The 21,997-nt window shown below is 36.8% G+C and overlaps 1 protein-coding gene across 8 annotated transcripts in view; it reads right to left on the bottom strand.

Moving 5' to 3' along the window:
- Positions 1-21,997, bottom strand: part of AHI1 (Abelson helper integration site 1) — a 203,081-nt gene that overhangs the window by 153,625 nt on the left and 27,459 nt on the right. For all 8 annotated transcript variants that reach the window (XR_008298323.1, XR_003419329.2, XM_027056817.2 and 5 more), the window contains 5 exons: positions 21,167-21,262; positions 16,387-16,572; positions 14,876-15,028; positions 10,400-10,532; positions 6,574-6,697 (listed from right to left, as the gene is read on the bottom strand). Coding sequence is in view for 6 of the 8 variants with exons in the window: in XM_027056817.2 (XP_026912618.2) it covers positions 6,574-6,697; positions 10,400-10,532; positions 14,876-15,028; positions 16,387-16,572; positions 21,167-21,262 (692 nt within the window). In the remaining 2 variants the exon portion in view is untranslated. The remainder of the gene's footprint in view (positions 1-6,573; positions 6,698-10,399; positions 10,533-14,875; positions 15,029-16,386; positions 16,573-21,166; positions 21,263-21,997) is intronic.

The raw sequence follows: 21,997 nt of genomic DNA, 5'->3' as shown, positions 1-21,997 counted from the left end.
TTCTCTAAAAACACAGCCAATGGGACTCAAGTAAGCAATGATAACAACCAATGGTAAACTAAATTTCCTAACAATCAAAAATAATATGATCAAAGATTTGATGGCTGGGGTTCTTTACATTTTGACAAAGCTATTTCTTAGTTATTATGAACCATGTTAATTTGTCAACTAATTGTAACTATACTGTAAAATGAAAAATTATATTTGGATAGGTCTGTTTTTCTTAAACATACCTACTTTTGTCATTGATTAAATACACACTGTATAGTTGGTAAAATACTGCATTTAGTACATTACACACAAAAAATAAAATCTAGGGAGAGCTTTAATTATCCCCCACTTAGGTTGTGTATACTGCTTTTGCAAAGTGCTCACTGTAGAGGTTTAGAGAACAGGATACTCCATTAACCTTATATATGTAATTTCATAGCATAGATAACATGATCTCAAAGACTTAAAAGCCATAATGAAATAACTGTATGAATACTTGCATAAGATTAAAATAATTATGATTTTTGAAAGAAAACAGACTACCTTACATTAAATAATCAACTTATGTTCAACACTCTCGTTATCTCTTCCTCTAAATAATGGACAATTTTTAAAAAGCAGTGTTGCTGTCACTGCTACAGTCTTGACAAAAGAGTAAATCTCAAGCGTTAAAATTGTTACGTCAGAAACTCTGCAATTCTAGTCAATGTGTAAAGATTGGAAAAATCTAACAACAGACAGCTACTAAATGAGTGTAGAACACTGTTTTTTTTAAATTTGACTAAATTACTAGAATTAGAAAAATATATTAATTTTTTAATGAGGGGATTTACAGTTCATTCTTTTAATTACTACCTAAGAACTAAAGTAAATTAAGTCCTTTTCAAAATTATTGAAGAAAGAAAAAATATGGTTGCCATTTAAGAATAACATTCTATGCATTTTCTCAGCAGCTGCTTCAAATACAGGATATGATCTTCAATTACTAGGAATCCAAACTAATGATGAAGGAAGTGAAAGAACATGTTTTCAAGTAAAAATAAAGCATGTATGTCACTGCATAAACATTTTTACCATAGCAATACTTTCAATGAATGCATGCTGCATGAAATAGAGTACTTAAAGAACAAAATCATTAATATGTGATTAATATTGTGAAGATTGTTTAAAAGATGAAAACTTCAGTTGCTTGCTAAAAAATCTCAGTGGTATAATCTGAAATACTATAGAGCGGATAGAAATGAAGCAATCATACCTTAAAAACAGCTCAATTAAAACAGACACAGCATTTTGGGGCACTTGGGTGGCTCAGTCGGTTAAGCGTCTGACTTTGAACTGATCTCACAGTTCAAGGGTTTGAGACCTACATCTGGCTCAGTGCTGACAGCTCAGACCCTGGAGCCTGCTTTGGATTCTGTGCCTCCCTCTCTCTCCCTGCCCCTTCCCTGCTCCTGCTCTGTCTCTGTCTCTCAAAATAAATAAATGTTTAAAAAAATTTTTTAAAAAATCCAGACACAGCATTTTAAAATAAAAATGAAGCTTTTTATGTGAAGACCTAACTGGCGTGAATGATGGCTTTCATCAAGCAAGCAATGGTTGAATCCAAGAACAAAAGAAACATATTAATGAGTCTGGGGGAAAAAATAGGCTAATCACAAAGAACAAGGAGATACTCAAACTTGTAATGACTAGATGAGCGCACAAAAAAAAATTATTACAGCTGGGTAAGAAAAAACATGAAGTTAAACAGTATGTGGGATTAAGGGTGGCATAGGGACCTATGTGCCTAACTGGAGCCATTACACATGGGAAAAACCGGATTATTTTAGGAGTTGCCGGTTAGAGAAAAATACAAATTATCTGGATGACAGCTAAAGATTTTGGTTAAACTTACATGGCAGAGAGCTATCCAGTGGGAAACAGTGGTACACAGGAGACACTAACATGTGGTGTGGATCCGCAGGAAGATGGAAGAAACAGCCAGAGAAACTCATCCCTCTGCCACTCTTGGCATTAGCAACTCTAATTCTCTTCCTTTTGACATTAGCTTATTCATTTTTAGTAGTCCTTACCCCTTTCAAAAACCTCACTCTTTTTGGTTCTAGTCACAATGTTTCTCTCTTCACTCAGTTAATCTTACACATTAATATTTTTATGATGCTAAGAGCTCTCAATCAGTATAAATTTCAAAGCTACAAAAAGAAAAAAGTATACTGTACTGCAACATATTATGTGCTGTGTGGAAAAATCCAAGAGTCTTCAAGAAATGGTTAAATCTGAGCTGAGTTTTAAATGATGACTATGAGCCCATAGTGGCTCATAAAAGGCACTTAAATGTTTGCTGAGTCACTGAGTTGGGCAGGAAGGCTAGGAAAAGGGCATTTAAACACATGAAGAGGAGGCAAGGCTACAGGGCACGGGGATTTCAAAGAGGGTAAGGTACTAATGGCATTTCAAAAGACTGTGTGGGTGAGGCCGAGGGCATATAGCAAGTGCACAGGACAAGGGTGTAGGGTCAATGAGAAACATGCTTGTTATGCCATGCTAAGGAACTGGAACATTTTTTCTTTCTTTCTTTCTTTCTTTCTTTCTTTCTTTCTTTCTTTCTTTCTTTCTTTCTTTCTTTCTTTTCTTCCTTCCTTCCTTCCTTCCTTCCTTCCTTCCTTCCTTTCTTTCCTTTTTCTTTTACAATTTTTAAAATGTGTTCACATGTCCTCATGTGAGCAGGGGAGGGGCAGAGAGAGAGGGAGAGAGAGAACCCCAAGCAGGTTCCATGCTGTCAGTACAGAGACTGACATGGGGCTCGATCCCATCAACCTGACCTGAGCTGAAATCAAGAATTGGATGTCCAACCAACTGAGCCACCCAGGCGCCCTTGGAACTGGAACATTTTCAAAAGGGTGGTGGTAATCAAAGACTTCTGAAAATCAAGGCATTATGAAAGATGGTTTTGGAAAGATGGAGGAACAAAAGACTGAACAGTGGAAAAGTTCAGCACCAATAGTTTAAGAGCAGATAGCAAGGGCCTGAATGAAGGTAACACCAGTGAGGACAGAAAGAGTGTGACAGAATGGTGAGCCTTTTAGAAGGGTGAACCGACAGACCGTGGCGCTGCTTGGATGCGGGGAGGAATGGTGGGAAGTAAAAAAAGAAATGAGGGCTCCCTGGGTTCCTGGCTCAGGAGACAAGGTGGATAAGGATGCCATTACAAAATCCACAAGAGGACTAAAAGAGGAAAGCAAAGTTTTGTGATTATCAGCGAGTCTGATCTGAGGTGCCACGGGACAGTACAGACAGAAGTGTGTAACAGAAAGTGCAATTCAGCAAAAAGTGGGCACTAGAAGTCACTGCCTATGACTGAGACTCCAAGCCAGGAAAGACGAGAGAGACCAGGTCGAGCACCCCAAACCAGGGAAGATGACAAGAAGAGGATCCCAGGAATAAACATCTACAGAGAATAGGCAGAGGAGGAGGAACAGGAGGCAGGGAATGAGAACTGGCCAGAGTCACAATAAAAAGAAAACAGAAGAGGTTGTCAAGGAAACCATTAACTGAGAATATTTGAAGACTGGTCAATAATTAAGTACTGCAGTGAAAGCAAACAGGATAAGGACCAAAACTGGCCCTGGGATCTGAAAATCAGCAAGTGACTGCTGACCTCTTGAAGAAGGTTTATCTAGCAGAATGGGAGCGAAAGCCAGACTAACTGGGTTGAAGTAAAGACAACGTGCATAGAATGCCCTTGATGGTGTAGAAAGAAAAATAATGTGGTAGTCTGGAAAGGAGAAAGAGTTGACAAAAGATTTCTTAAGATAAGAAGATGTGAACGTATTTTTAGGATGACAGGACAAAGTCAATAGACAGGAAGATAGTGAAGAGACAAGAGGTAGGAAACAGGGCTGCAGACTGAAGGACTGAGATTAAAAGCATAGATCAAAGAGTGGCCGGAAAAAAGTGTCTTTATTCACATTTTTGTTAAGGCAGCAGACAGAGATAAAGATGGGTACACTGATAGACACTGGGTGGAAAACCAGGGGGAAATACAGGAAGTGCGTGTCTGGCTTAATTTCACTGTAAGCTGAAGGCATTCAGCTAATGAAAGTAGGAAGATGTGACTCAGTGTACAGAACCTGAAGTGCCGTGAGGCCTGGATATGCCGCCAGAGAAATGAGGGGAAACAGCTGAATTTTGATAAGGAAAAGGATTGTGCAGCTGAGATGAGAGCTCAAGTGATTTTAAGACTTACAAATCCAGTCAGGCCTGGCAGGGTTATAAACTGTTCTCTAGTACAACCTGGCATCAGACAGAATGGCTATGCCGAGAAAACAAGCAGAACACAGGTTGTGGAGGATAACGTAAGGAGGGACGCATAGCAGGTTCCCAGCTACACAGGGAAGGAAACCAATGCTCACCAATTACTATCTTTTGCATTTAAATATAAAGTAAACGGTAATGATAACATCTTAATCAATTAGACATCTTATATTAAAAAGGAAGCTGATAAGACTAGTAAAAGAAGGGATCCAGACGCAAGGAGTATCTGCTACAAAGTGTGTTAGAAAAGCAGGAAGCAGAAGAGTGAAGTCAGAGGGGATTGCGAACTGCTCCAAGTATCAGCTTCTTAGTGTATAGAAAGAGTAAGTGTTGGGAATGCAAGCTGGTGCAGCCATTCTGGAAAACAGTATGGAGGTTCCTCAAAAAACAAAAAATAGAACTACCCTACGACCCAGCAATTGCACTACTAGGCATTTATCCAAGGAATACAGGTGTGCTGTTTCAAAGGGACACATGCACCCCCATGTTTATAGCAGCACTATCAACAATAGCCAAAGTATGGAAAGAGCCCAAATGTCCACCGATGGATGCATGGATAAAGATGTGGTATATATACACAATGGAGTATTACTTGGCAATCAAAAAGAATGAAATCTTGCCATTTGCAACTATGTCGATGGAACTGGAGGGTATTATGCTAAGTGAAGTTAGTCAGAGAAGACAAAAATCATATGATTTCACTCATATGAGGACTTTAAGAGACAAAACAGATGAACATAAGGAAAGGAAACAAAAATAATATAAAAACAGGGAGGGGGACAGAAGAGACTCATAAATATGGAGAACAAACTGAGGGTTACTGGAGGGGTTGTGGGAGGGGGGATGGGCTAAATGGGTAAGGGGCACTAAGGAATCTACTCCTGAAATCATTGTTGCACTATATGCTAACTAACTTGGATGTAAATTTTAAAAAATAAAAAATAAAATTAAAAAAAAAACAAACAGCAAAAAAAAAAAAAAAAAAAAAAAGAACCTCAGTGATTATCAGCCAGAGTCCCATTAAAATGAAGGGTGTTTGGAAAGTGCATTGCAATTCCAAAGAAAAGGCCAAACTGCTCAACTCTAATCTTAAAAAAAGTTCTGAGAATGGAAAAAAAAAGAAATAATAATTTTTTATGTGCGCCCACCTACATTTGTTGGAATCAAATTAAATGACATCTATAAAGGCATTCTGAAAAGCTGCCTAATAATACATTTAGAATACATGCAAGGTAGAGCAAGCAGCTAAAACAGTGTCAATGGCACTTCACAAAGTAGTTTTTAAAAATGCTACTGTGATACTTACTAGGTTGGAAGGGGTTAGATTATTTCATGACTGACATTCTGAAAAATGCAAATACTGACAATCTAAAAAACTCTTAAAACATGAGGTGCATATTCACTTACAAGTATCCCCTGCTTTTCGAAAGTCTGCATTATACCACTTTGCTTTTGCCTAAGACCTGTATTAGTACTTTTTGGTTTGTTTTCACTAACCCAAAGACAGCTGAAGAGAATTTTTGCTTTGATGAAAAAAGGAGAAAAGCAAAACTAGGGTTCAGCATCTGTTTTGCAGTGAGCCCTTACAGAGGCAGCACACACCCCAAGCAGCGAGTAGCACCGTCAAGCTCTTCCCTGGAAACCACACTCAGCATCTCCACATTGAGCTGCTCTAGCTCTGAACTGTATCTGTGAGCATCTCCGCTTTATCCCAGTTTATTGTGTGCATCCATCAGCAAGACATGTTCTTTGGTATCAGAAAAGTCCAAGAGGCTAATTTTAGGTCTGGGAACACTCAAAAACTTTTCCATATACATTAACAGTAATTACTTCTTCATTTTATGCCATTTTTGTCCTAGGAAAAATTTCACAGAAATGCCATACTTTTGGAGAGCAGAGGAAACCTTACTGGCCCTTACAGCACTGTGGCCTGGCCCCTGCATACAGCTAACAGTGAAGACAGACCCCTACCATTAAGAGCTTATATTTTGGGGAAAAGATCAATTGTTTAATAACCTTATGTCAAAGTATTAATCAAACAGTGTACATAATGATCACTGAAAGACACTGAGACCAAAAGTATTATACATTACCTAATACACTTAACAAAAACATCTTCAGGAAAAAAATTTTGCACTACGACTCATCTAATCAGTCTGTAGGATGCATCTCTGATAGTCGCTTGATCATCCAAACATAACTGATGCATTAGTTACTTTCCTTGACGGCAAGCAACATACAGAAGAAGTACTTCTCAAGGATACTAACCTGGCAGTGCCATCAGATGAGGCAGTAAGGATATAGCGATCGTCATGTGACCAGCAAAGATCATAAATAATATTGAGGTGGCCACACAATTCTCTCATGAAACGTCCAGAAGGAATTTCGTATACTAATGAAAATATTCAAAAATTAGTAGGTTTCCAGGACAGAGACTCTCAATCCAGTAATACATAAATACATAGTTTATGATAATCTGTATGTACATAAAGTAAGCACTGCCTCCAAGAATATTATCACCAAAGATATTTTAGCATAAAAAATTTCAAAGTCTACTTAAAAACAGTTTTTCATTTCCTTTAGACACAAGAATTTCCACATACAAAATTTTACAATATGCTCCAATTAACTTTTATTCTCGTCACTTCAAAGCAATTTTTCTAGTAATCTTTGACAATCATTAATCAAATAATAAATAACATTTAAATTGCAACTCCAAAGATTCTATAATTTGGGCTTTCATGAATAAAGCATTAGTTTACTGAAAATTAAATTCCAACAGAATTTTAATTCTTTGAGGAAAAAATGTGAATTGTGCTACTGTCAGAAAAAATTTCTAATACTAAAATGATTTAGTAAGAGAATTAACAACGACCCAATCTGATTAAAAGGCATTGTGGTTTTCCTGTAAGTTAGGTTCACAATAAAATCTTCCAAGACAATGACTGAATTTAGAACAACAAAGTGTGCAAGTCTCTACTTCCACCTAGTGGTAAAACCAATCCCCTTTAAAATACTAAGCAGAACAGAATTACTTCCGGAATAGCAACAGAAGGACTTCCGAATATCTGCTCCCTGATAAAAACAAAGAGAACACTGCCAAAATTATCCAAATTAACTTTTTCAGAACTCTAGAAATTAAACAAAGGTTTGCAACAATATGAGGAGCATTTATTTAAGAAAAACAGCTGAATCTTGGTAAGAACCTGAGCTTCGTGGTGTTTTAACTTGCGTGTTATGAGTGTTCCCATTCTCTTCCCCCAAGCTCCAAAGGAGCTTTAAAAATCAATAGCCTCACAACTTAAAGCCAGCAGCATAGCAGCCACAGGATGAGGCAGAAGAGGTATGAAGCTCCCCCAAAGCCCCATCCCCAAGACTTACTACTATTAACACAGTCTAGCAGTTCCCTGAAAGTCTCCATTCTCAGGGCTTGGCTTTAGTTAACTGGGCTCAGAGCATGCTCTGTGCGAACAGCCCTAACCCTAGGGTACATGCTGAAATAATCAGTGGCATAGCTGTCTGAGGCAGTGATGCCAACTGAGGCTAAGAAGAGGCTGAGCAAAAAACTTAAAAGGAAAACACTGAGAATGAGATGTCCATAGGGGACTTCAAAAAGACCCAACAAACTCCTGGGAATCTAGCAGGACATGTACATGTGAGTGAAAGACTCTAGGCCCTCTCTCTGGCTGACCTCAGGAGGCTCTGTGCAAACATAAAGTGAAGGCTATGGCAGAGTTGCAAACTGCCTACCACAACATGTTAAGAGTACATCCCAATGCACACACAGATCCCCTTGGCAAAGGCTGGGTGATCTGCTCAGTCAAGACATTTAAAAATCTCTAACCGTGGCTGACAACCAAGTTAAGTGAGCAGAGACTTCAGAGACAACAACAAATCCTGGGTGGGTGGGTAGAGAGGAGGGGGAAGGAAAGGAATCTGATTTCCTGAACAGCCACACTGTAATAATATCTACTTCTCAACACAAAATTAGGGAGACATGAAAAACCAAGCAGTCTGCTATGGCCATACAAAGAAATGAGGCAGTCCACAGAAACTGTCTAAGAGGAAGCCAAGATGTTGGTATTTCTAGACAAAGACTTTAAGCCCACTTTTACAAATATACTCAAAGATATAAAGAAAACTATCCCTAAAAATTAGGAATAATTCTCACCAAAAAAATACCAACAAAGGGACAGAAATTATATATAAAAAAACCCCAAAATTCTAGAGTTGAAAAATAAAATAATGGAAATAAACAATTCACTAGAGGGGCTCAATAACAAATCTGAACTGGCAGAAAAACCAACAAACATGAAGATAGGTAATTTGAGATTATGCTGTCTGAGGAAAAGAGAGAAAAAGAATGAAGATAAAAGAAGCTGCAGGGACCTGTGGGACACCACCAAGTGTACCAACAAAGAGATGACGAGTCTCAGAAGAGAAAAAATAGAAAGGAGCAGACAGAACAATGTGAAGAAAGAAAGACTGAAAACTTCCCAATTTTGTGAAGACATTAATCCACACATCTAACAAGCTAAATAAATTTCAAGCAGACACATCATAAGCAAACAATCAAAAACCAAAGACCAAATTCTTCTTCTGTTTTTTGAGACTTAAGCAATAAGTACGTCTAAATTTATATAGCATTTTGCACAAGTTGTTTTTAAGCATAAAGTAACATTTGTCACTGAAATGTTGAAAACATAAATCAGAATGAAAATAATTCCTTCACTGCCCGAAAGAAATAAATCACTATTAACACTCTGGAGTATGTTTCTTAAGAATCTTTTCTCCTTCATGAATAGGTTTTGATGAATTTTTAAAATAGCATGGCTATGATAAAACTACACAAAAAAAATCTGTTTTTTTTTAAACTAACATTTCATGAAAAAAATATTGATTTGATTTATTTAACATTTAATATTTATTTAAAAAATGTTAATCAAGCCAATTAGAAGTCCCTGCTGAAAGAATAAATCTGCTAAGAAATAAACTGTGTGAGACTGAGGGAAGTTCAACACTACCTAGTGCTTTGGGCAGATGCCCATAGGGAGTGGGTTACTTCCTGCTGAGGAAGCTGTCATAATTATGCAAGAAATAAGGCAAAGTAGGGGCACCTGGTGGCTCAGTTGGTTAAGCATCAACTCTTGATTTTGGCTCAGGTCATGATCTCGTGGTCCATGGGTTCAAGCCCCACCTGGGTCTCTGCTGATATGTGGAGCCTGCTTGGAATTCTCTCTCTCCCTCTCTGCCCCTCCCTCACTCGCTCTGTCTCTCTCAAAAATAAATAAATAAATAAATATTTAAAAAGGAAAAAAAAAAGTAAGGGAAAGTACTTAATGCCTTTAAGTCTAGAAGAGATGCTCACTTAAAAAAGATCTCTACTGTTACAGAAAATTTTAATATGGTTTTCTCTATATTTTTTAAATGTTTATTTTTGAGGGATAGAGACAGTGCATGAACACAAGCATGCACCTCCAGAAAAAAGGAAGAGGGAATCCCAGGCAGGCTCTTCACTGTCCGCGCAGAGCCCAACATAGGGCTCGAACTCATGAACCATAAGATCGTGACCTAAGCAAAAATCAAGTGTTGGAGGCTTAACTGACTGAGCTATTCAGGCACCCCAACAAGGTTTTCTATATTTTTTTTAGAAGCAATTTGAGAGTGGGTTTTGGGCCACTGCTGATTTCTCTACCATAACGAGAAGTCATTCTCTAGATACTCCTGAGCCAGATGTAACCCTTCTAATGCATATGAAATTCAAAGGCTTTCATAATTTAAATTATCACTGTTACCAACTGACCATAATGGACTAGAATTCCTCATGAGATTTATTAATGCCTGCACATTTCTAAATTTCTATTTTAAAATAGAAAATGCTTACAAAAATCCTCCTGCATGTTTTAAAAGTAAACTTACCATCCTTCATTTGGTCATTCTCTCTACTCCTGAACATAAATTTTATAGAAAGCTGTAAAATTATTGTTAAAAAACTGGAGGATTACTCAAGTTAAGATTTCAATGAATTTTAAAAACTAAACAATGTCCTCCACATAGACTTCGATCAGATTAAACAGGCAGAATTATTACTCACAAATAATCGGATATCCATCCCTGCTAGCACAGGCTGCTGCTAATATTCTTCCGTTGTGAGAGAAAGCAAGACAAAAACATCCTCGTTCTCCTGCATTTAGTGAGAAGAGGTGCTTGTTTGGAATACGGCAAGCCTAAGAAAACATATATTAAGAAAAATAAGAAACATTAAAATATGAAGGCTAGTTGTTGATTCAATTACTAAGTGGTAGAGCTTTATGTATTTTTTTTTAAGTCCCTCTACTGTGATGCAGAGAAAGAGAAAAGCAAGTAAACAGAATGATGGAAAACTATAGTAAATTATTTTACTTCCTAAAGAGGGAATCAGTTCTCCATAAAATAAAGTCAATTTATACTCAATAAATTGAGTACTAGCACTTAATTCACCTAAACTACGAAGCAATAATGCCATTATCTGGTACTCTAAAGTTGTCACTACTGCACAAAAGATATAGCCACACACAAAAAAATGTCATATCAGATCTTTATTCCATGACACCTAATAAGTGATATTTGCTGAACCACAACTAATTCTGAGACCATAAATGCCCTATAGGGTCTAGCTTAAGCCCAGAATGTATGAATGCTCATTTTCTCTCTTTTTCTCTCTTAAAATCATCATCATTTGTGGCTGCCTTCCGAAAGGTCCTTTAAAGTAATCAATCACCTCTTTTTGGTTTCTTCTTCATTAATTTTATTAAAATTTCTCCGTTAATTTTTATGAATTACCAGACGAACCCAAAACTTTCCACGTATAATATCTACTGTAGAAAATACTACTTTTATTTGTCCTAATTCTACTTCTTCCAAACTTTCGTGAGCCTTAATTCTTGTTATTCTGCAAATTCAATTAAACATATATTGGACCCTTACTATATGCTACGAATGTGGTACTACCTCACAAATGTCTTTTAATATGTTCATCACAGCACCCTGTAAGTAACCATTATTTCTACATACAGTTAATAAGGATTATTCAGAGGGTCAAGTGCAACTTGCTGGGCCTAGTCAAAGACTATTAGCTCAAGAGTCTGCCTTCTGGACAGGTACCAGGTGCGTCACAAGTAGCACCAAGATTCAGCAGCATTATTAGCAGGCAGCATTACAAGCAGCTACTAGGAAAGTGGAATGTTCAACAGACATTTCTTAGGTGTCAACAAGGTAGCGGACACCATGCTACCCATCTTTGCCCTCCATTCTCCATCCACACATTTTAGAAAAGGAGGGGTGATAAAAAGAGGATAAAAATTGAAGGAAAAATCAGGAGGTTTTATAAGCACTTGCTGCCGGCAGTAGATGTGGCTGAGGAAAACTCTGCCACACCACCAAAGTAAAATCACTGAAGCTACTACAATTTTCTTCGTATGACCAGGGTTTGGCACTGTACTAGAGAGGCGCTCAAGGAACAATTGATAATAAAGCTCTTCCACATCTTTGACTCTTCTCCCTTCTTCCCTGTCAGTCATTAAATTATGCTCGTTTTTGTTCTTTCTCTTGTATTCATCCCATATTTTTCCTTTTTGTTACCATTATCCCAAGGTTAGACCCTTTTCCCCTCACACATTAATGACTACAACTGCCTTGTAGTGGGTCTCTCTCATTCTGATGTATCCTACCTCAAGATCTCCAACATGCTATGCCAGAATTAATTTGTTCTAAAATATGGTTATGAAGTACTACTATACTTTTCTCCTACCCAAAAACTTTCCATTACTTCTCACATCCCACACAGTCAAGTATTGGGCTACCATTAGTGATACTCTACATCGTGGGCCCAATCAATCATACCACTTTATCTCTTATGCAAACTGTGGTTTCCAGCCAGCCATTTTTAAAAAAAATGTTTATTTACTTATTTTGAGAAAGAGAGGAAGAGAGAGCACAGGGGAAGGGCAGAGAGACAGGGAGAGAGAGATGCCCAAGCAGGCTCTGGTCAGCACAGAGCCCGATGTGGGGCTCAAACCCACGAACTGCAAGATTATGACCTGAGCAGAAATCAAGAGTCACATGCTTAACCTACTGAGCAACCCAGGTGCCCAATCCAGCCTGCCAAATTTCTGAGTGCCTGAATACAAGAGGTCCATTCCCATTTATTTACAACTTTGCCCCCATATTGAAACACCCTTCCCTGTCCCTCTTCACCCACCCCTAACTTGGCTGCCTTTAAAGTCTATTTCAAGCTCCCCCAACCTGTGGAATGAACCCTTCTTCCACCACTCCAGCTCACCTTCTTCATATCTGCAATTCTCAAATTGTTTTAGTTTCAGGATGGCTTCAGAGTCTTAAAAGAATTTTGAAGACCCCAAAAAACTTCTATGTGGATATAACCATATTTATCATATTAGAAATTACAATTGAGAAATTTAAAGAACATTTCTTAATTCGCTGAAAAAAATAACAAATAGCTAACCTATTAAATGTCAACATAAAGATGTTAGTCTTTTATGAAAAATAACTACATAAAATGAATTGTTCCACACTTTTGAAAAACTCTTTAATATCTTGCTTAATAAAAGACAGCCAAATGTTCATAATTGCTTCTGCTGTCACTCTCTTGTGCTATCATGTATCACTTAGTCTCTGGAAAACTCCAGTGTATACTTAAAGGAGAACAAAAGTGAAGAAGATAAACTAAATCATTATGAAGTAATCAGAATCATTACAATTCTATTATGAAAATTAGGTGACTTTGTAGACGCCCTGAAAGGGTCTCAGGACTTCCAGCAGTTCCCAAATCGCACTCTGCAATTATCATCAGAACTGCCTTTCCTCAAGACTTGTCTGCAGTACACCTGACAGCAAACAACACGGCAACTGTCTCCTGCTTCCCCAACGAATGTTGAAGGTCTCCAAGGGCACAGTCTAATGTTACTCTATCATTATTATTACGTTCAAAGTATTTTATTATTTTTTTTATTTTACAGAGAGAGTGTGAACCAGGGAGGGGGCGGGGGGGGGGGAGAGAGAGAGAGAGAGAGAGAGAGAGAGAGAGAGAGAGAATCATCTTAAGCAGGCTCTACATTCAGCGTGGAGCCTGGTATGGGGCTCAACCCCATGACTCTGGGATCATGACCTGAGCCAAAATCAAGAGACATATACTCAACTGACTGACCACCCACTCGTTCAATATTCAAAGTATTTTAAAATGACTTTAAGATGTATCTGTGAAATGGGACTCAAAAAGAAAGTCAAATGTGATGCAAAATACAGAAAGTAAAAAAGTCTATGAAGGTAATTAATCTTATGTATATACTGAATATTTGGATAAATTAAGATTTTGGATAAACTGCACCTGGCAATGTTTCAGATGTACAAAATGAACCACTCCACTCTTTGTGGAAATAAGAGATCTGCAAAACTGTATCAACAATGTTTCTTGCTACTGTAAAATATGCTAACCAGAAAGGAAAACATTAATAAAAGCTTAAATACTACTCAACTTGTGGTAGAAAAATATACATGTATATATATCTCCATCAAAATATGATTCAGGAAGAAGCTGGGAATTAAAAAAAATAAATCTCATGAACCCATTAAAAAATCCATTTTTTAATAAAATCCATTTTACTAAGAAAACCCATTATGAGATTTACTTCTTATAAACATCAGAAATCTGTTGTTTTATTGCTGTTATGGGTTGAACTGTGTCTCCCAAAATTCATAGTTGAAACCCTAACTCTAGTAACTCAGAATATTTATACTCTAATAATAATATTTGGAGATAAAAATCTCTAAAGAATTGATTACATTAAAATAAGGTTTTGTTTGTTTTTCTTAGGGTGGGGTCCTAAACTACTAAGACTACTGTCCTCACAAGAAGAAAAGACACCATGGATGAACACACACAGAGAAAAGACCATGAAAAGGCAGCAAGATGGCAGCCATTTGCCAGCCAAGGAGAAAGGCCTCAGAGTAAACCAACCCTTAACCCTGGGACTTTAGCCTCCAGAACTATGAGGAGGTAAGCTTATGCTGTTTAAGCCCCCCCAGTCTGTGGTATTTCTTTATCACAGCTCCAGCCAACTGATAGAAAAAACCCAGGTCCCTAACAAAGAACCTAAGATAGTGCTTTTATTTTTATTTTTTTTAAATGCTTTTATTTATTTTTGAGAGAGAGAGCATGAGCGGGAGCAGGGGGAAGGACAGAGAGAAAGGGGAACAGAAGATCTGAAGTGGGCTCTGTGCTAACAGCAGGGAGCCGGACCTGGGGCTGGAACTCACAGTGATATCATGACCTGAGCTGAAGCTGGATGCTTAACCAAGCCACCCAGGCGCCCCAAGATAGTGCTTTCATAAAGCACATGATATGCACTCTCTATTATTAGTTGCCAAGTGAATTAATGAAAAGACAAGATTGTGGTAAAAAAACCAGGGATAATCTGAGAGCTTTAAGTAGCAAGCTAGTTACCCTCAGAACTGTTGGAGCTTTTAAAGTAAGGACACCTCTAAATGAATCAAGAATAATCCAACACTTCACCTGCCCAGGTAGTCGTTTCCACTTCACCACTTCCTTGGAATCTTCTAGTCCAGGTTCTGCATCTAATGAACTGGCCTCGTGGTGTCGTTCACAGTGCACTGGTTTACCTTTTTCCTCCTGAAGAGCCACCACAGAATGGTAAGATGGCTTTATCTAAATATGTATAGAAGTTGAGAAAATGTTAAGTATTGATTTAATCTTTTTCTCTTTTCTAGCACACAGGGTTTTTTAAATACTGAAACAAACACTATGGAAATGTTTTTAAAATGTAATTCAGAAAAACATTCTACTTTTATGTACATTATTCTAAATAAGATGAAAGGAGCTTGAAATTGTAGTTCTTCTATAAAACCAAAAAGCCTAGAAGTTGGGAGGAAAAAAACAATTCCGATGGTTGCATGAAATGGTTTTAATAATTCTATCCCTTTGTTTTTGCATCTTCACCAACACCTACCAGATGTTATTTCACAGCTCTGATATACAGTGGTATCTCTCCCCTTAATATGACAAAACTGATACCCTAAAGACCTAAAGTTTTTAAATTGTGCTTTTCTTAAGAAGAGACTTAACTCCATTCAAATCAATGCAAACCAACCCGGTGGTCACAACTTACAATATCAATTACAAAATATCCAACTGTTCTGAAATGTCTCATTGCAAATAAGACAAAAACAAAAATTTTGTTTTAGAACCAATTCTTTGCTAAAGTCATTCATAGTTTTAATCTATGGAAAACAGCAGCAGAAACATTTACTGATTATTTGAATAATATCATGAAAAGTGTGCCTATAAATCATGGTACTGCAAATGCCTGGACCAAATCTAGCTTGCTGTTTTTGTCAATAAAGTTTTACTAGAACACATCCATACCCATCTGTTAGCATTGCCTACATATGTGTTATGTACCTACTTTTACGCTACAAAGAAAAAGCAGTTCCAACAAAAACTATATGACCTACAAAGTCTAAAATATTAACTATTTGGTCCTTTACAGAAAATATTGGTCAACTCCTACTTCATATCATTTTTTATGTTTAATTTTTAAAAATGAATATTATTTTTAAAAATTCTCCTAACACTGAAACTTTTATTTAGTACTAAAAATTCGTTTAAGTGTCTTTTTTTTTTTTTTTTTTTGAGAGAGAGCAAGAGAGGGCACACAAACTGGGGAGGGGGAAGAGGGAGAGGTCTAGAGGAAGAGAGAGGATCTTAAGCAGGCTCCATACCCAACACAGAGCCCAATGTGGGGTTTGATCCTATGACCCTGAGATCATGACTTCAGCCAAAATCAAGAGTTGCATGCTCAACTGACTGAGCCACCCAGGCACCGCCATTTAAGTATCTTTTAAAATATAAGCTAGCATAGGCTTAATACATAGCTGTTGAAAGTACTTTTATAATCCAGAAATCAATTAAAATAATTTTAGAGACCTTATCTTTCTACAAATGGAAAATGTTATCATTTAATTTCAACAATGGAGAACATATATTTATATGTGCTATTAACTTACACATTCTGGAACTTTCAGTCCTCTTACAGTTACGTACAATGTTGATGGGTACCAATTTCTTGGGTGTTTTGACCACCATTCAAAAACCTCAACAACATTTAATTGGTATCGAGGCTTAGTAGGTGGGTAATACAGCTGCAAACGAAGTTTTGAATTGATGTTTACATTTCCATTGGCTCCAAGAAGCTTAAAATAAAAATTCATATAAAATATTACTTTCACTGAAAATAAATATATCCAGTAAAGCAATAGTACAAGTCAAAAACTCATTGAAGAAAAAAAAAGATTAATATGGCATGATGAAATTCCTTAGAGATATAAAGCAAAGAATACTGAATTGGTTAAACACAATTCCAGATCATCTCAGCAAAAGGTAACCCAAACAACTTTTTACATATTTTCTTGATAGCCGTCTGGCACGTACAAATTCAGGCTGTTGGTAAAGCACTTACATTACTGTGCCAGATGTTACTTTGCACAAAGGAGGTGATCAAAACACCTTTGTCTGTAATAACAATGATAAAATTAAAATGTGTATTATTTAAACAGAGAAACAAATTTTCCATTTGTTTGTATCAGTTTTTTAATGGGAACATTTTAATGTTTTAATTTTCAAAAAGTCAAAATCATTTTCAAAGAGTAATTAACATAAAGGCATTCATTACATTAAAAAATATTTTAATCTACCTTCTTAAAAAAGTTTATTCAATAAAAAAAACTTATTAAAACAACTTATACTTAAGTAAATGGAGATGCTTATGAGAAAAATAAAAATCTTACCAACTCAAAATAGGTCCTCTTTTACCAGACCATGACTCTAAGTTGAAGATGTCTGTTTTCTTTTTTTTTTTTAAGTTTGTTTATTTTGAGAGAGAGAGAGAGAGAGACAGAGATAGAGAACCTGAGCAGGGGAGAGAATCCCATGCAGGCTCCACACTGTCAGCGCAGAGCCCAACACAGGGCTCAATCTCATGAACCCTGAGATCATGACCTGAGCCAAAATCAAGAGTCAGACGCTGAACCAATTGAGCCACTCAGGCGCCCCAGAAAATGTCTTTGTTAGCCGTTATGTCCTCTACAAATTAGGAGTAGAAACAGTTTGGAACTTTTGCAGCAGTTCAGACAGAACATGAAGGTGACAAACTAAGAGAACAGGGACTGGGTGCAGGGAATATACTGAGTAGCTGTTCCTGACTGCTGCAACTTGGAAAGGAGAAAAAGGGAAGATTCAAGAAAAACTCAAAGGTAGTGCTGTCCAACAGAACTTTCTGTGATGATAGGACTATTCTACATTTGTGGTCCTCAATACAACATACACTAGTCATCTATGGCTATCGAGCACTTGAAGTGTGGCTAGCACAACTGTGGAAGTCAATTTTTAATTATATTTAATTTTAATTAATTAATTTGAATTCTAATAGCCACTCGTGATTTGTGGCTACCAAAATGAACAGTGCGGCTCCAAGGCTGTAAACGTGGGAGACTGGGCTGATGGCAACACTATCAACTGAAGTAGCAGATACAGAAGGGGTAAAGAATATAGGTAGAATGTTCAGACTGTAGGAGTCTAGGTATTTATGGGTCATCCAAGTTGAAATGTCTGAAATGTGAGGCAGAAGCAAGAAAAGTGGGTCTAAGAAAGGCAGATCAAAGCTGAAACTATGAGTAGGAGTGACATTAAAGAGGTAAGTGGAAGACCATGCCGGAAACTGAAGGATGAGTACAAGGAAAATGAAGGAAACCAAGAAAACAGAGGTTCCAGAGAGTGATGGATCAAACACACATAGGTGTGATTAAAAAAACCTAAAGTGTTCACTCAATAATGTGGCAAATAGAAGTCACTGATTCATTTGGAGATGTTTGCTAGCTGAAACAAAATCCAGATTGTAGTCTGTTCAAGAATGAAGCATCAATAAAGAAACAGAGCTGACAAAAATATGGCCCATCTCATCCCTAGCCTTCTAGGGAAGAATGTAAAGTCAATGGAGGTCGTAAGCTGAGAGTTGATGTTATGATATATAGGGGTAAACAACAGTTTCAATAGAGTGATAGAGTTGTTCAGTAATTAAACAGTAAGCTCTCAAGACTCCCTTCATAAATCCTACTCCTGTCTTAAGCTTATCATAAGGGAATAATATTTTAAGGAGATATTATTCCCCAGATTCTAAATCAAACTTTCCTATAGGTTGTTTTAATACCCACCAGGCAATCTAGTTTACACTAGTATGATGATTAGCATGAGTAAATAACTACAATCCAGCCAACATCCTGCTATTAGTAGAACTTGGATAAATAAAGCTTCATTAAATTTAAAAGAATGGTAATATATATGTGCTAAATGAATTGAAAGTACCTTTAACTGAGAATTTGTATCTGGATAAGGGTCCTTTGGGTTTATTTGAACCCCTGTATAACTTTACAATATCCTAGGACATTCCTGGAACCAATGGTATAGGTATTAACACATTTAAATTTTAACTTAATCCATGCTACTTTCAAAGATGGATTTTTCCTAGTCACTGTTTCCATACATTTGTTCATTTTCTCAACAGACATTCACCATACACTTTCTGTGTACCACTAATAGGCTGGGAGCTAGTGGTAATTATGCAAGAGAGATTTTCAAGAGAGTAGTATGTCAAATGCAAAGAGATATGGTGAAATAAGGACTAAAACATATTCAACAAATTTGCCAAAAAGAAGTTCCTGGTGATTTTGAAAAACTTACAATCTAATGAAGGGAATACATAAGTGTTATAATACAGGAAATACATAGAATACTTTACCCTTTATAGGGGGTGGAGAGGAGAGAATTCCTGATTTGCCATTTCTGCCAATGGCGTAAAATGGATAAATAAAAACCTATGTGACACTTAAAGGGAAAGGCTATGAGACATTATTGTTTCCCAAGTGCAGTTCGTAGTAAATACTGTAGTTCTGCACAAAAATTAGCATAAAAGGAACTTAAGTACTTTCTAGTAAGACCACACAATGACAGTATTTACTATGTGAAAGTAACCTTTTTTTATTTGTTTTGGCTTTTGCATTATTTTTCACTCTAAATCAGTTTGGGGGGAGGGATATAAAAAGGTTTTAACACGTTACAAAAGGATGATTTTAGAAGGTGCATTGGACCAACTGATTCCTAAGTCCACTTTAGAATAACTTCCTCCCACAGCCAATCTGGCTGCCTTATAGCAGGCAGTCAGACTATACCTCTTCTAAAGACTCTCTATAACCCCCAATGAGGATTAAGTGCCTTACCTGGGTTTTCACACCATCCACTCTATAGCACATAATCACATAAGTAATATGGTTTAAAAAAATTTTTTTAACATTTATTTATTGCTGAGAGACAGAGAGACAGAGCACAAGCAGGGGAGGGACAGAGAGACAGGGAGACACAGAATCTGAAGCAGGCTCCAGCTCTGAGCTGTCAGCACGGAGCCTGACGTGGGGCTCAAACCCACAATCCGTGACATGACCTGAGCTGAAGTTGGACACTTAACCAACTGAGACACCCAGGTGCCCAAGTAATATGTTTATACAGAGACTGAACTGGAGGGTAAGGACAATGTCTAATTTATCTATGAATGCTCTGTATTCAGCAGAGTGCCTGGCATTTCACAGACACTTAAAGCTTTATTGAATGGATGGATGCAAAAATGGAAAAGTTTTATAAAGTGTACAAAATAGGTTCATTTCAAGATGTTTTGTAACTCATTTATATTCGAAGTCAGAAATAGAGGATACCAGGAATAAAAGAATTTTTAACCTTATAATTATAAATTATATAAATTATGATTTATATATAATAAATTTACATGAATTTATATATAATATATATAAATTATATAAAATATAAAATTATAAAATTCTCCTTTTGTAAAAACCAACCTATCCATGTCTTTTATGTCTGTTGAAACACTCAAAAGACACCATCATTTCCTACCTAGATTACTGTTAACAATTTTTAACCTTAATCTTCCAGTACATATATCTGTACCCTCTCAAATCATCCTCCACCAAGCAAAGTAATCTTTCGAAAACATAAATCAAATTATTTTACCCCTTTGTTTAAAATCCTATAATGGCTTCCCATTGCTCTTTAGAATTAATTCCGTAATGGCTTTCTGTTCCTATAATGGCTTCAAAGACCTTGCATAATCAAGACTCGGTCTACGTCAGCAATCTTCAGACACCATTTCCACCCTCAGTCTCTGTCCTCCAAAATCAGCGGCCTTTTGGTTATCTGAGTACATCCTGCTCCTCCCAACATCAGGGTCACTGCATATATGGTACCTTCTACCTACCTACAACTCTCTCTCCCACTGCCACCATCTAGCTAATACTCAGGTTCAACCTCTCTTCTTTAGGAAACCTTTCTGTGACCTCCACACAGTATTTACAAAAATTGCAAGGAATGATAAATTGTATAATCAATTGTTTTATATTTCCTTTTCTTGTTAGAAAATGAAATCTACAAGGTCAAGGAGTTTATCTTCTTTTTCACTGACTAGAAAAGTTGCTGGCACACAGACAGTATCTTTTTCAATACTACATACTCAGAACCAAATAGTGTATCTGGCACATACTACATGCTCAATGAATATTTAAGAATCTGAATGAGTATGCTCTAAGCTTGAATTAACAATTCTTCTCCACTGCAATCTTGCCTCATATCACAACTCCCTATATGAAAGCAAAGTGACTTGGGGAAATGTAGCCAATCAGATTTGAAGATGATTTTTAAAGCATTTAAAATGGGTGAAAAACATACCTTGAGAAATGCCCAGGCAATTTTCCGAAAGCCACATTCTTGACTTTGAATTTCAGAGTTATTCTTAATTTCATCCATGCTTAAGAAATCAAGAATCTGTAAATACGTACAAAAAATTACTTCAGAGAACACTAGCCTACATGAAATTTAATATTTTCTAGTAAAATATTATTGAAATTAAAAGAATAATTAGTATACTTCACAGATGTTTTCTTCACATGGAAGAGAAGCATTTCTTATCTCATTTCATTCACCTTTAAGTTAACTCATTCTGTCAGTGAGGGTCCATTTTTTTGACCACTTTTATCTTTTATTAATAAATCATTTATTAAGAATTATTTCACATCCAAGACCAAATATTAAGTATCTTAAATATAGTCTAGGCACAAATACACCAAGCACAGAATTCTTAGGCTTTGATTGATTGATTGATTGATTAATGTCTGAGAGCGACTTCAAAAGATTGTTTAAAAAACCTGAGATCTGATCTCTGGGTCCTTCCTTGGATCACTTTCCTGAAGTTGGGGATTTTTCTCTTTGGATATGTGTTGTCATTAGGCTCTCAAGAGGATTTCTTTCATATCTCCATTCTGTCTGGATGTTCAGACTCATGGATGTGGACCCAAGCTGCCACAGACACTATCTGTGCTCTAGGTACTTGTCAGAGACGATCACGTAGAACTACCTGGTACTTTTCAAGAGCTCAGCTGAGATAACAAGTCTTTACAGATTGCTTAAAAAAATGATTTTAAAGACTTCTAATAGATACCAAATTGTCCTCAATAAACCCTTAAAAAGCTGAAGTCAAAAAGTAGTTTGTTTGACGATAAC

Source organism: Acinonyx jubatus, chromosome B2, assembly GCF_027475565.1.
Source record: "Acinonyx jubatus isolate Ajub_Pintada_27869175 chromosome B2, VMU_Ajub_asm_v1.0, whole genome shotgun sequence".
NCBI lineage: Eukaryota > Metazoa > Chordata > Mammalia > Carnivora > Felidae > Acinonyx > Acinonyx jubatus.
The sequence above is the reverse complement of the archived record's forward strand: the minus strand, read 5'-3'. Positions and strand labels throughout refer to the sequence as shown.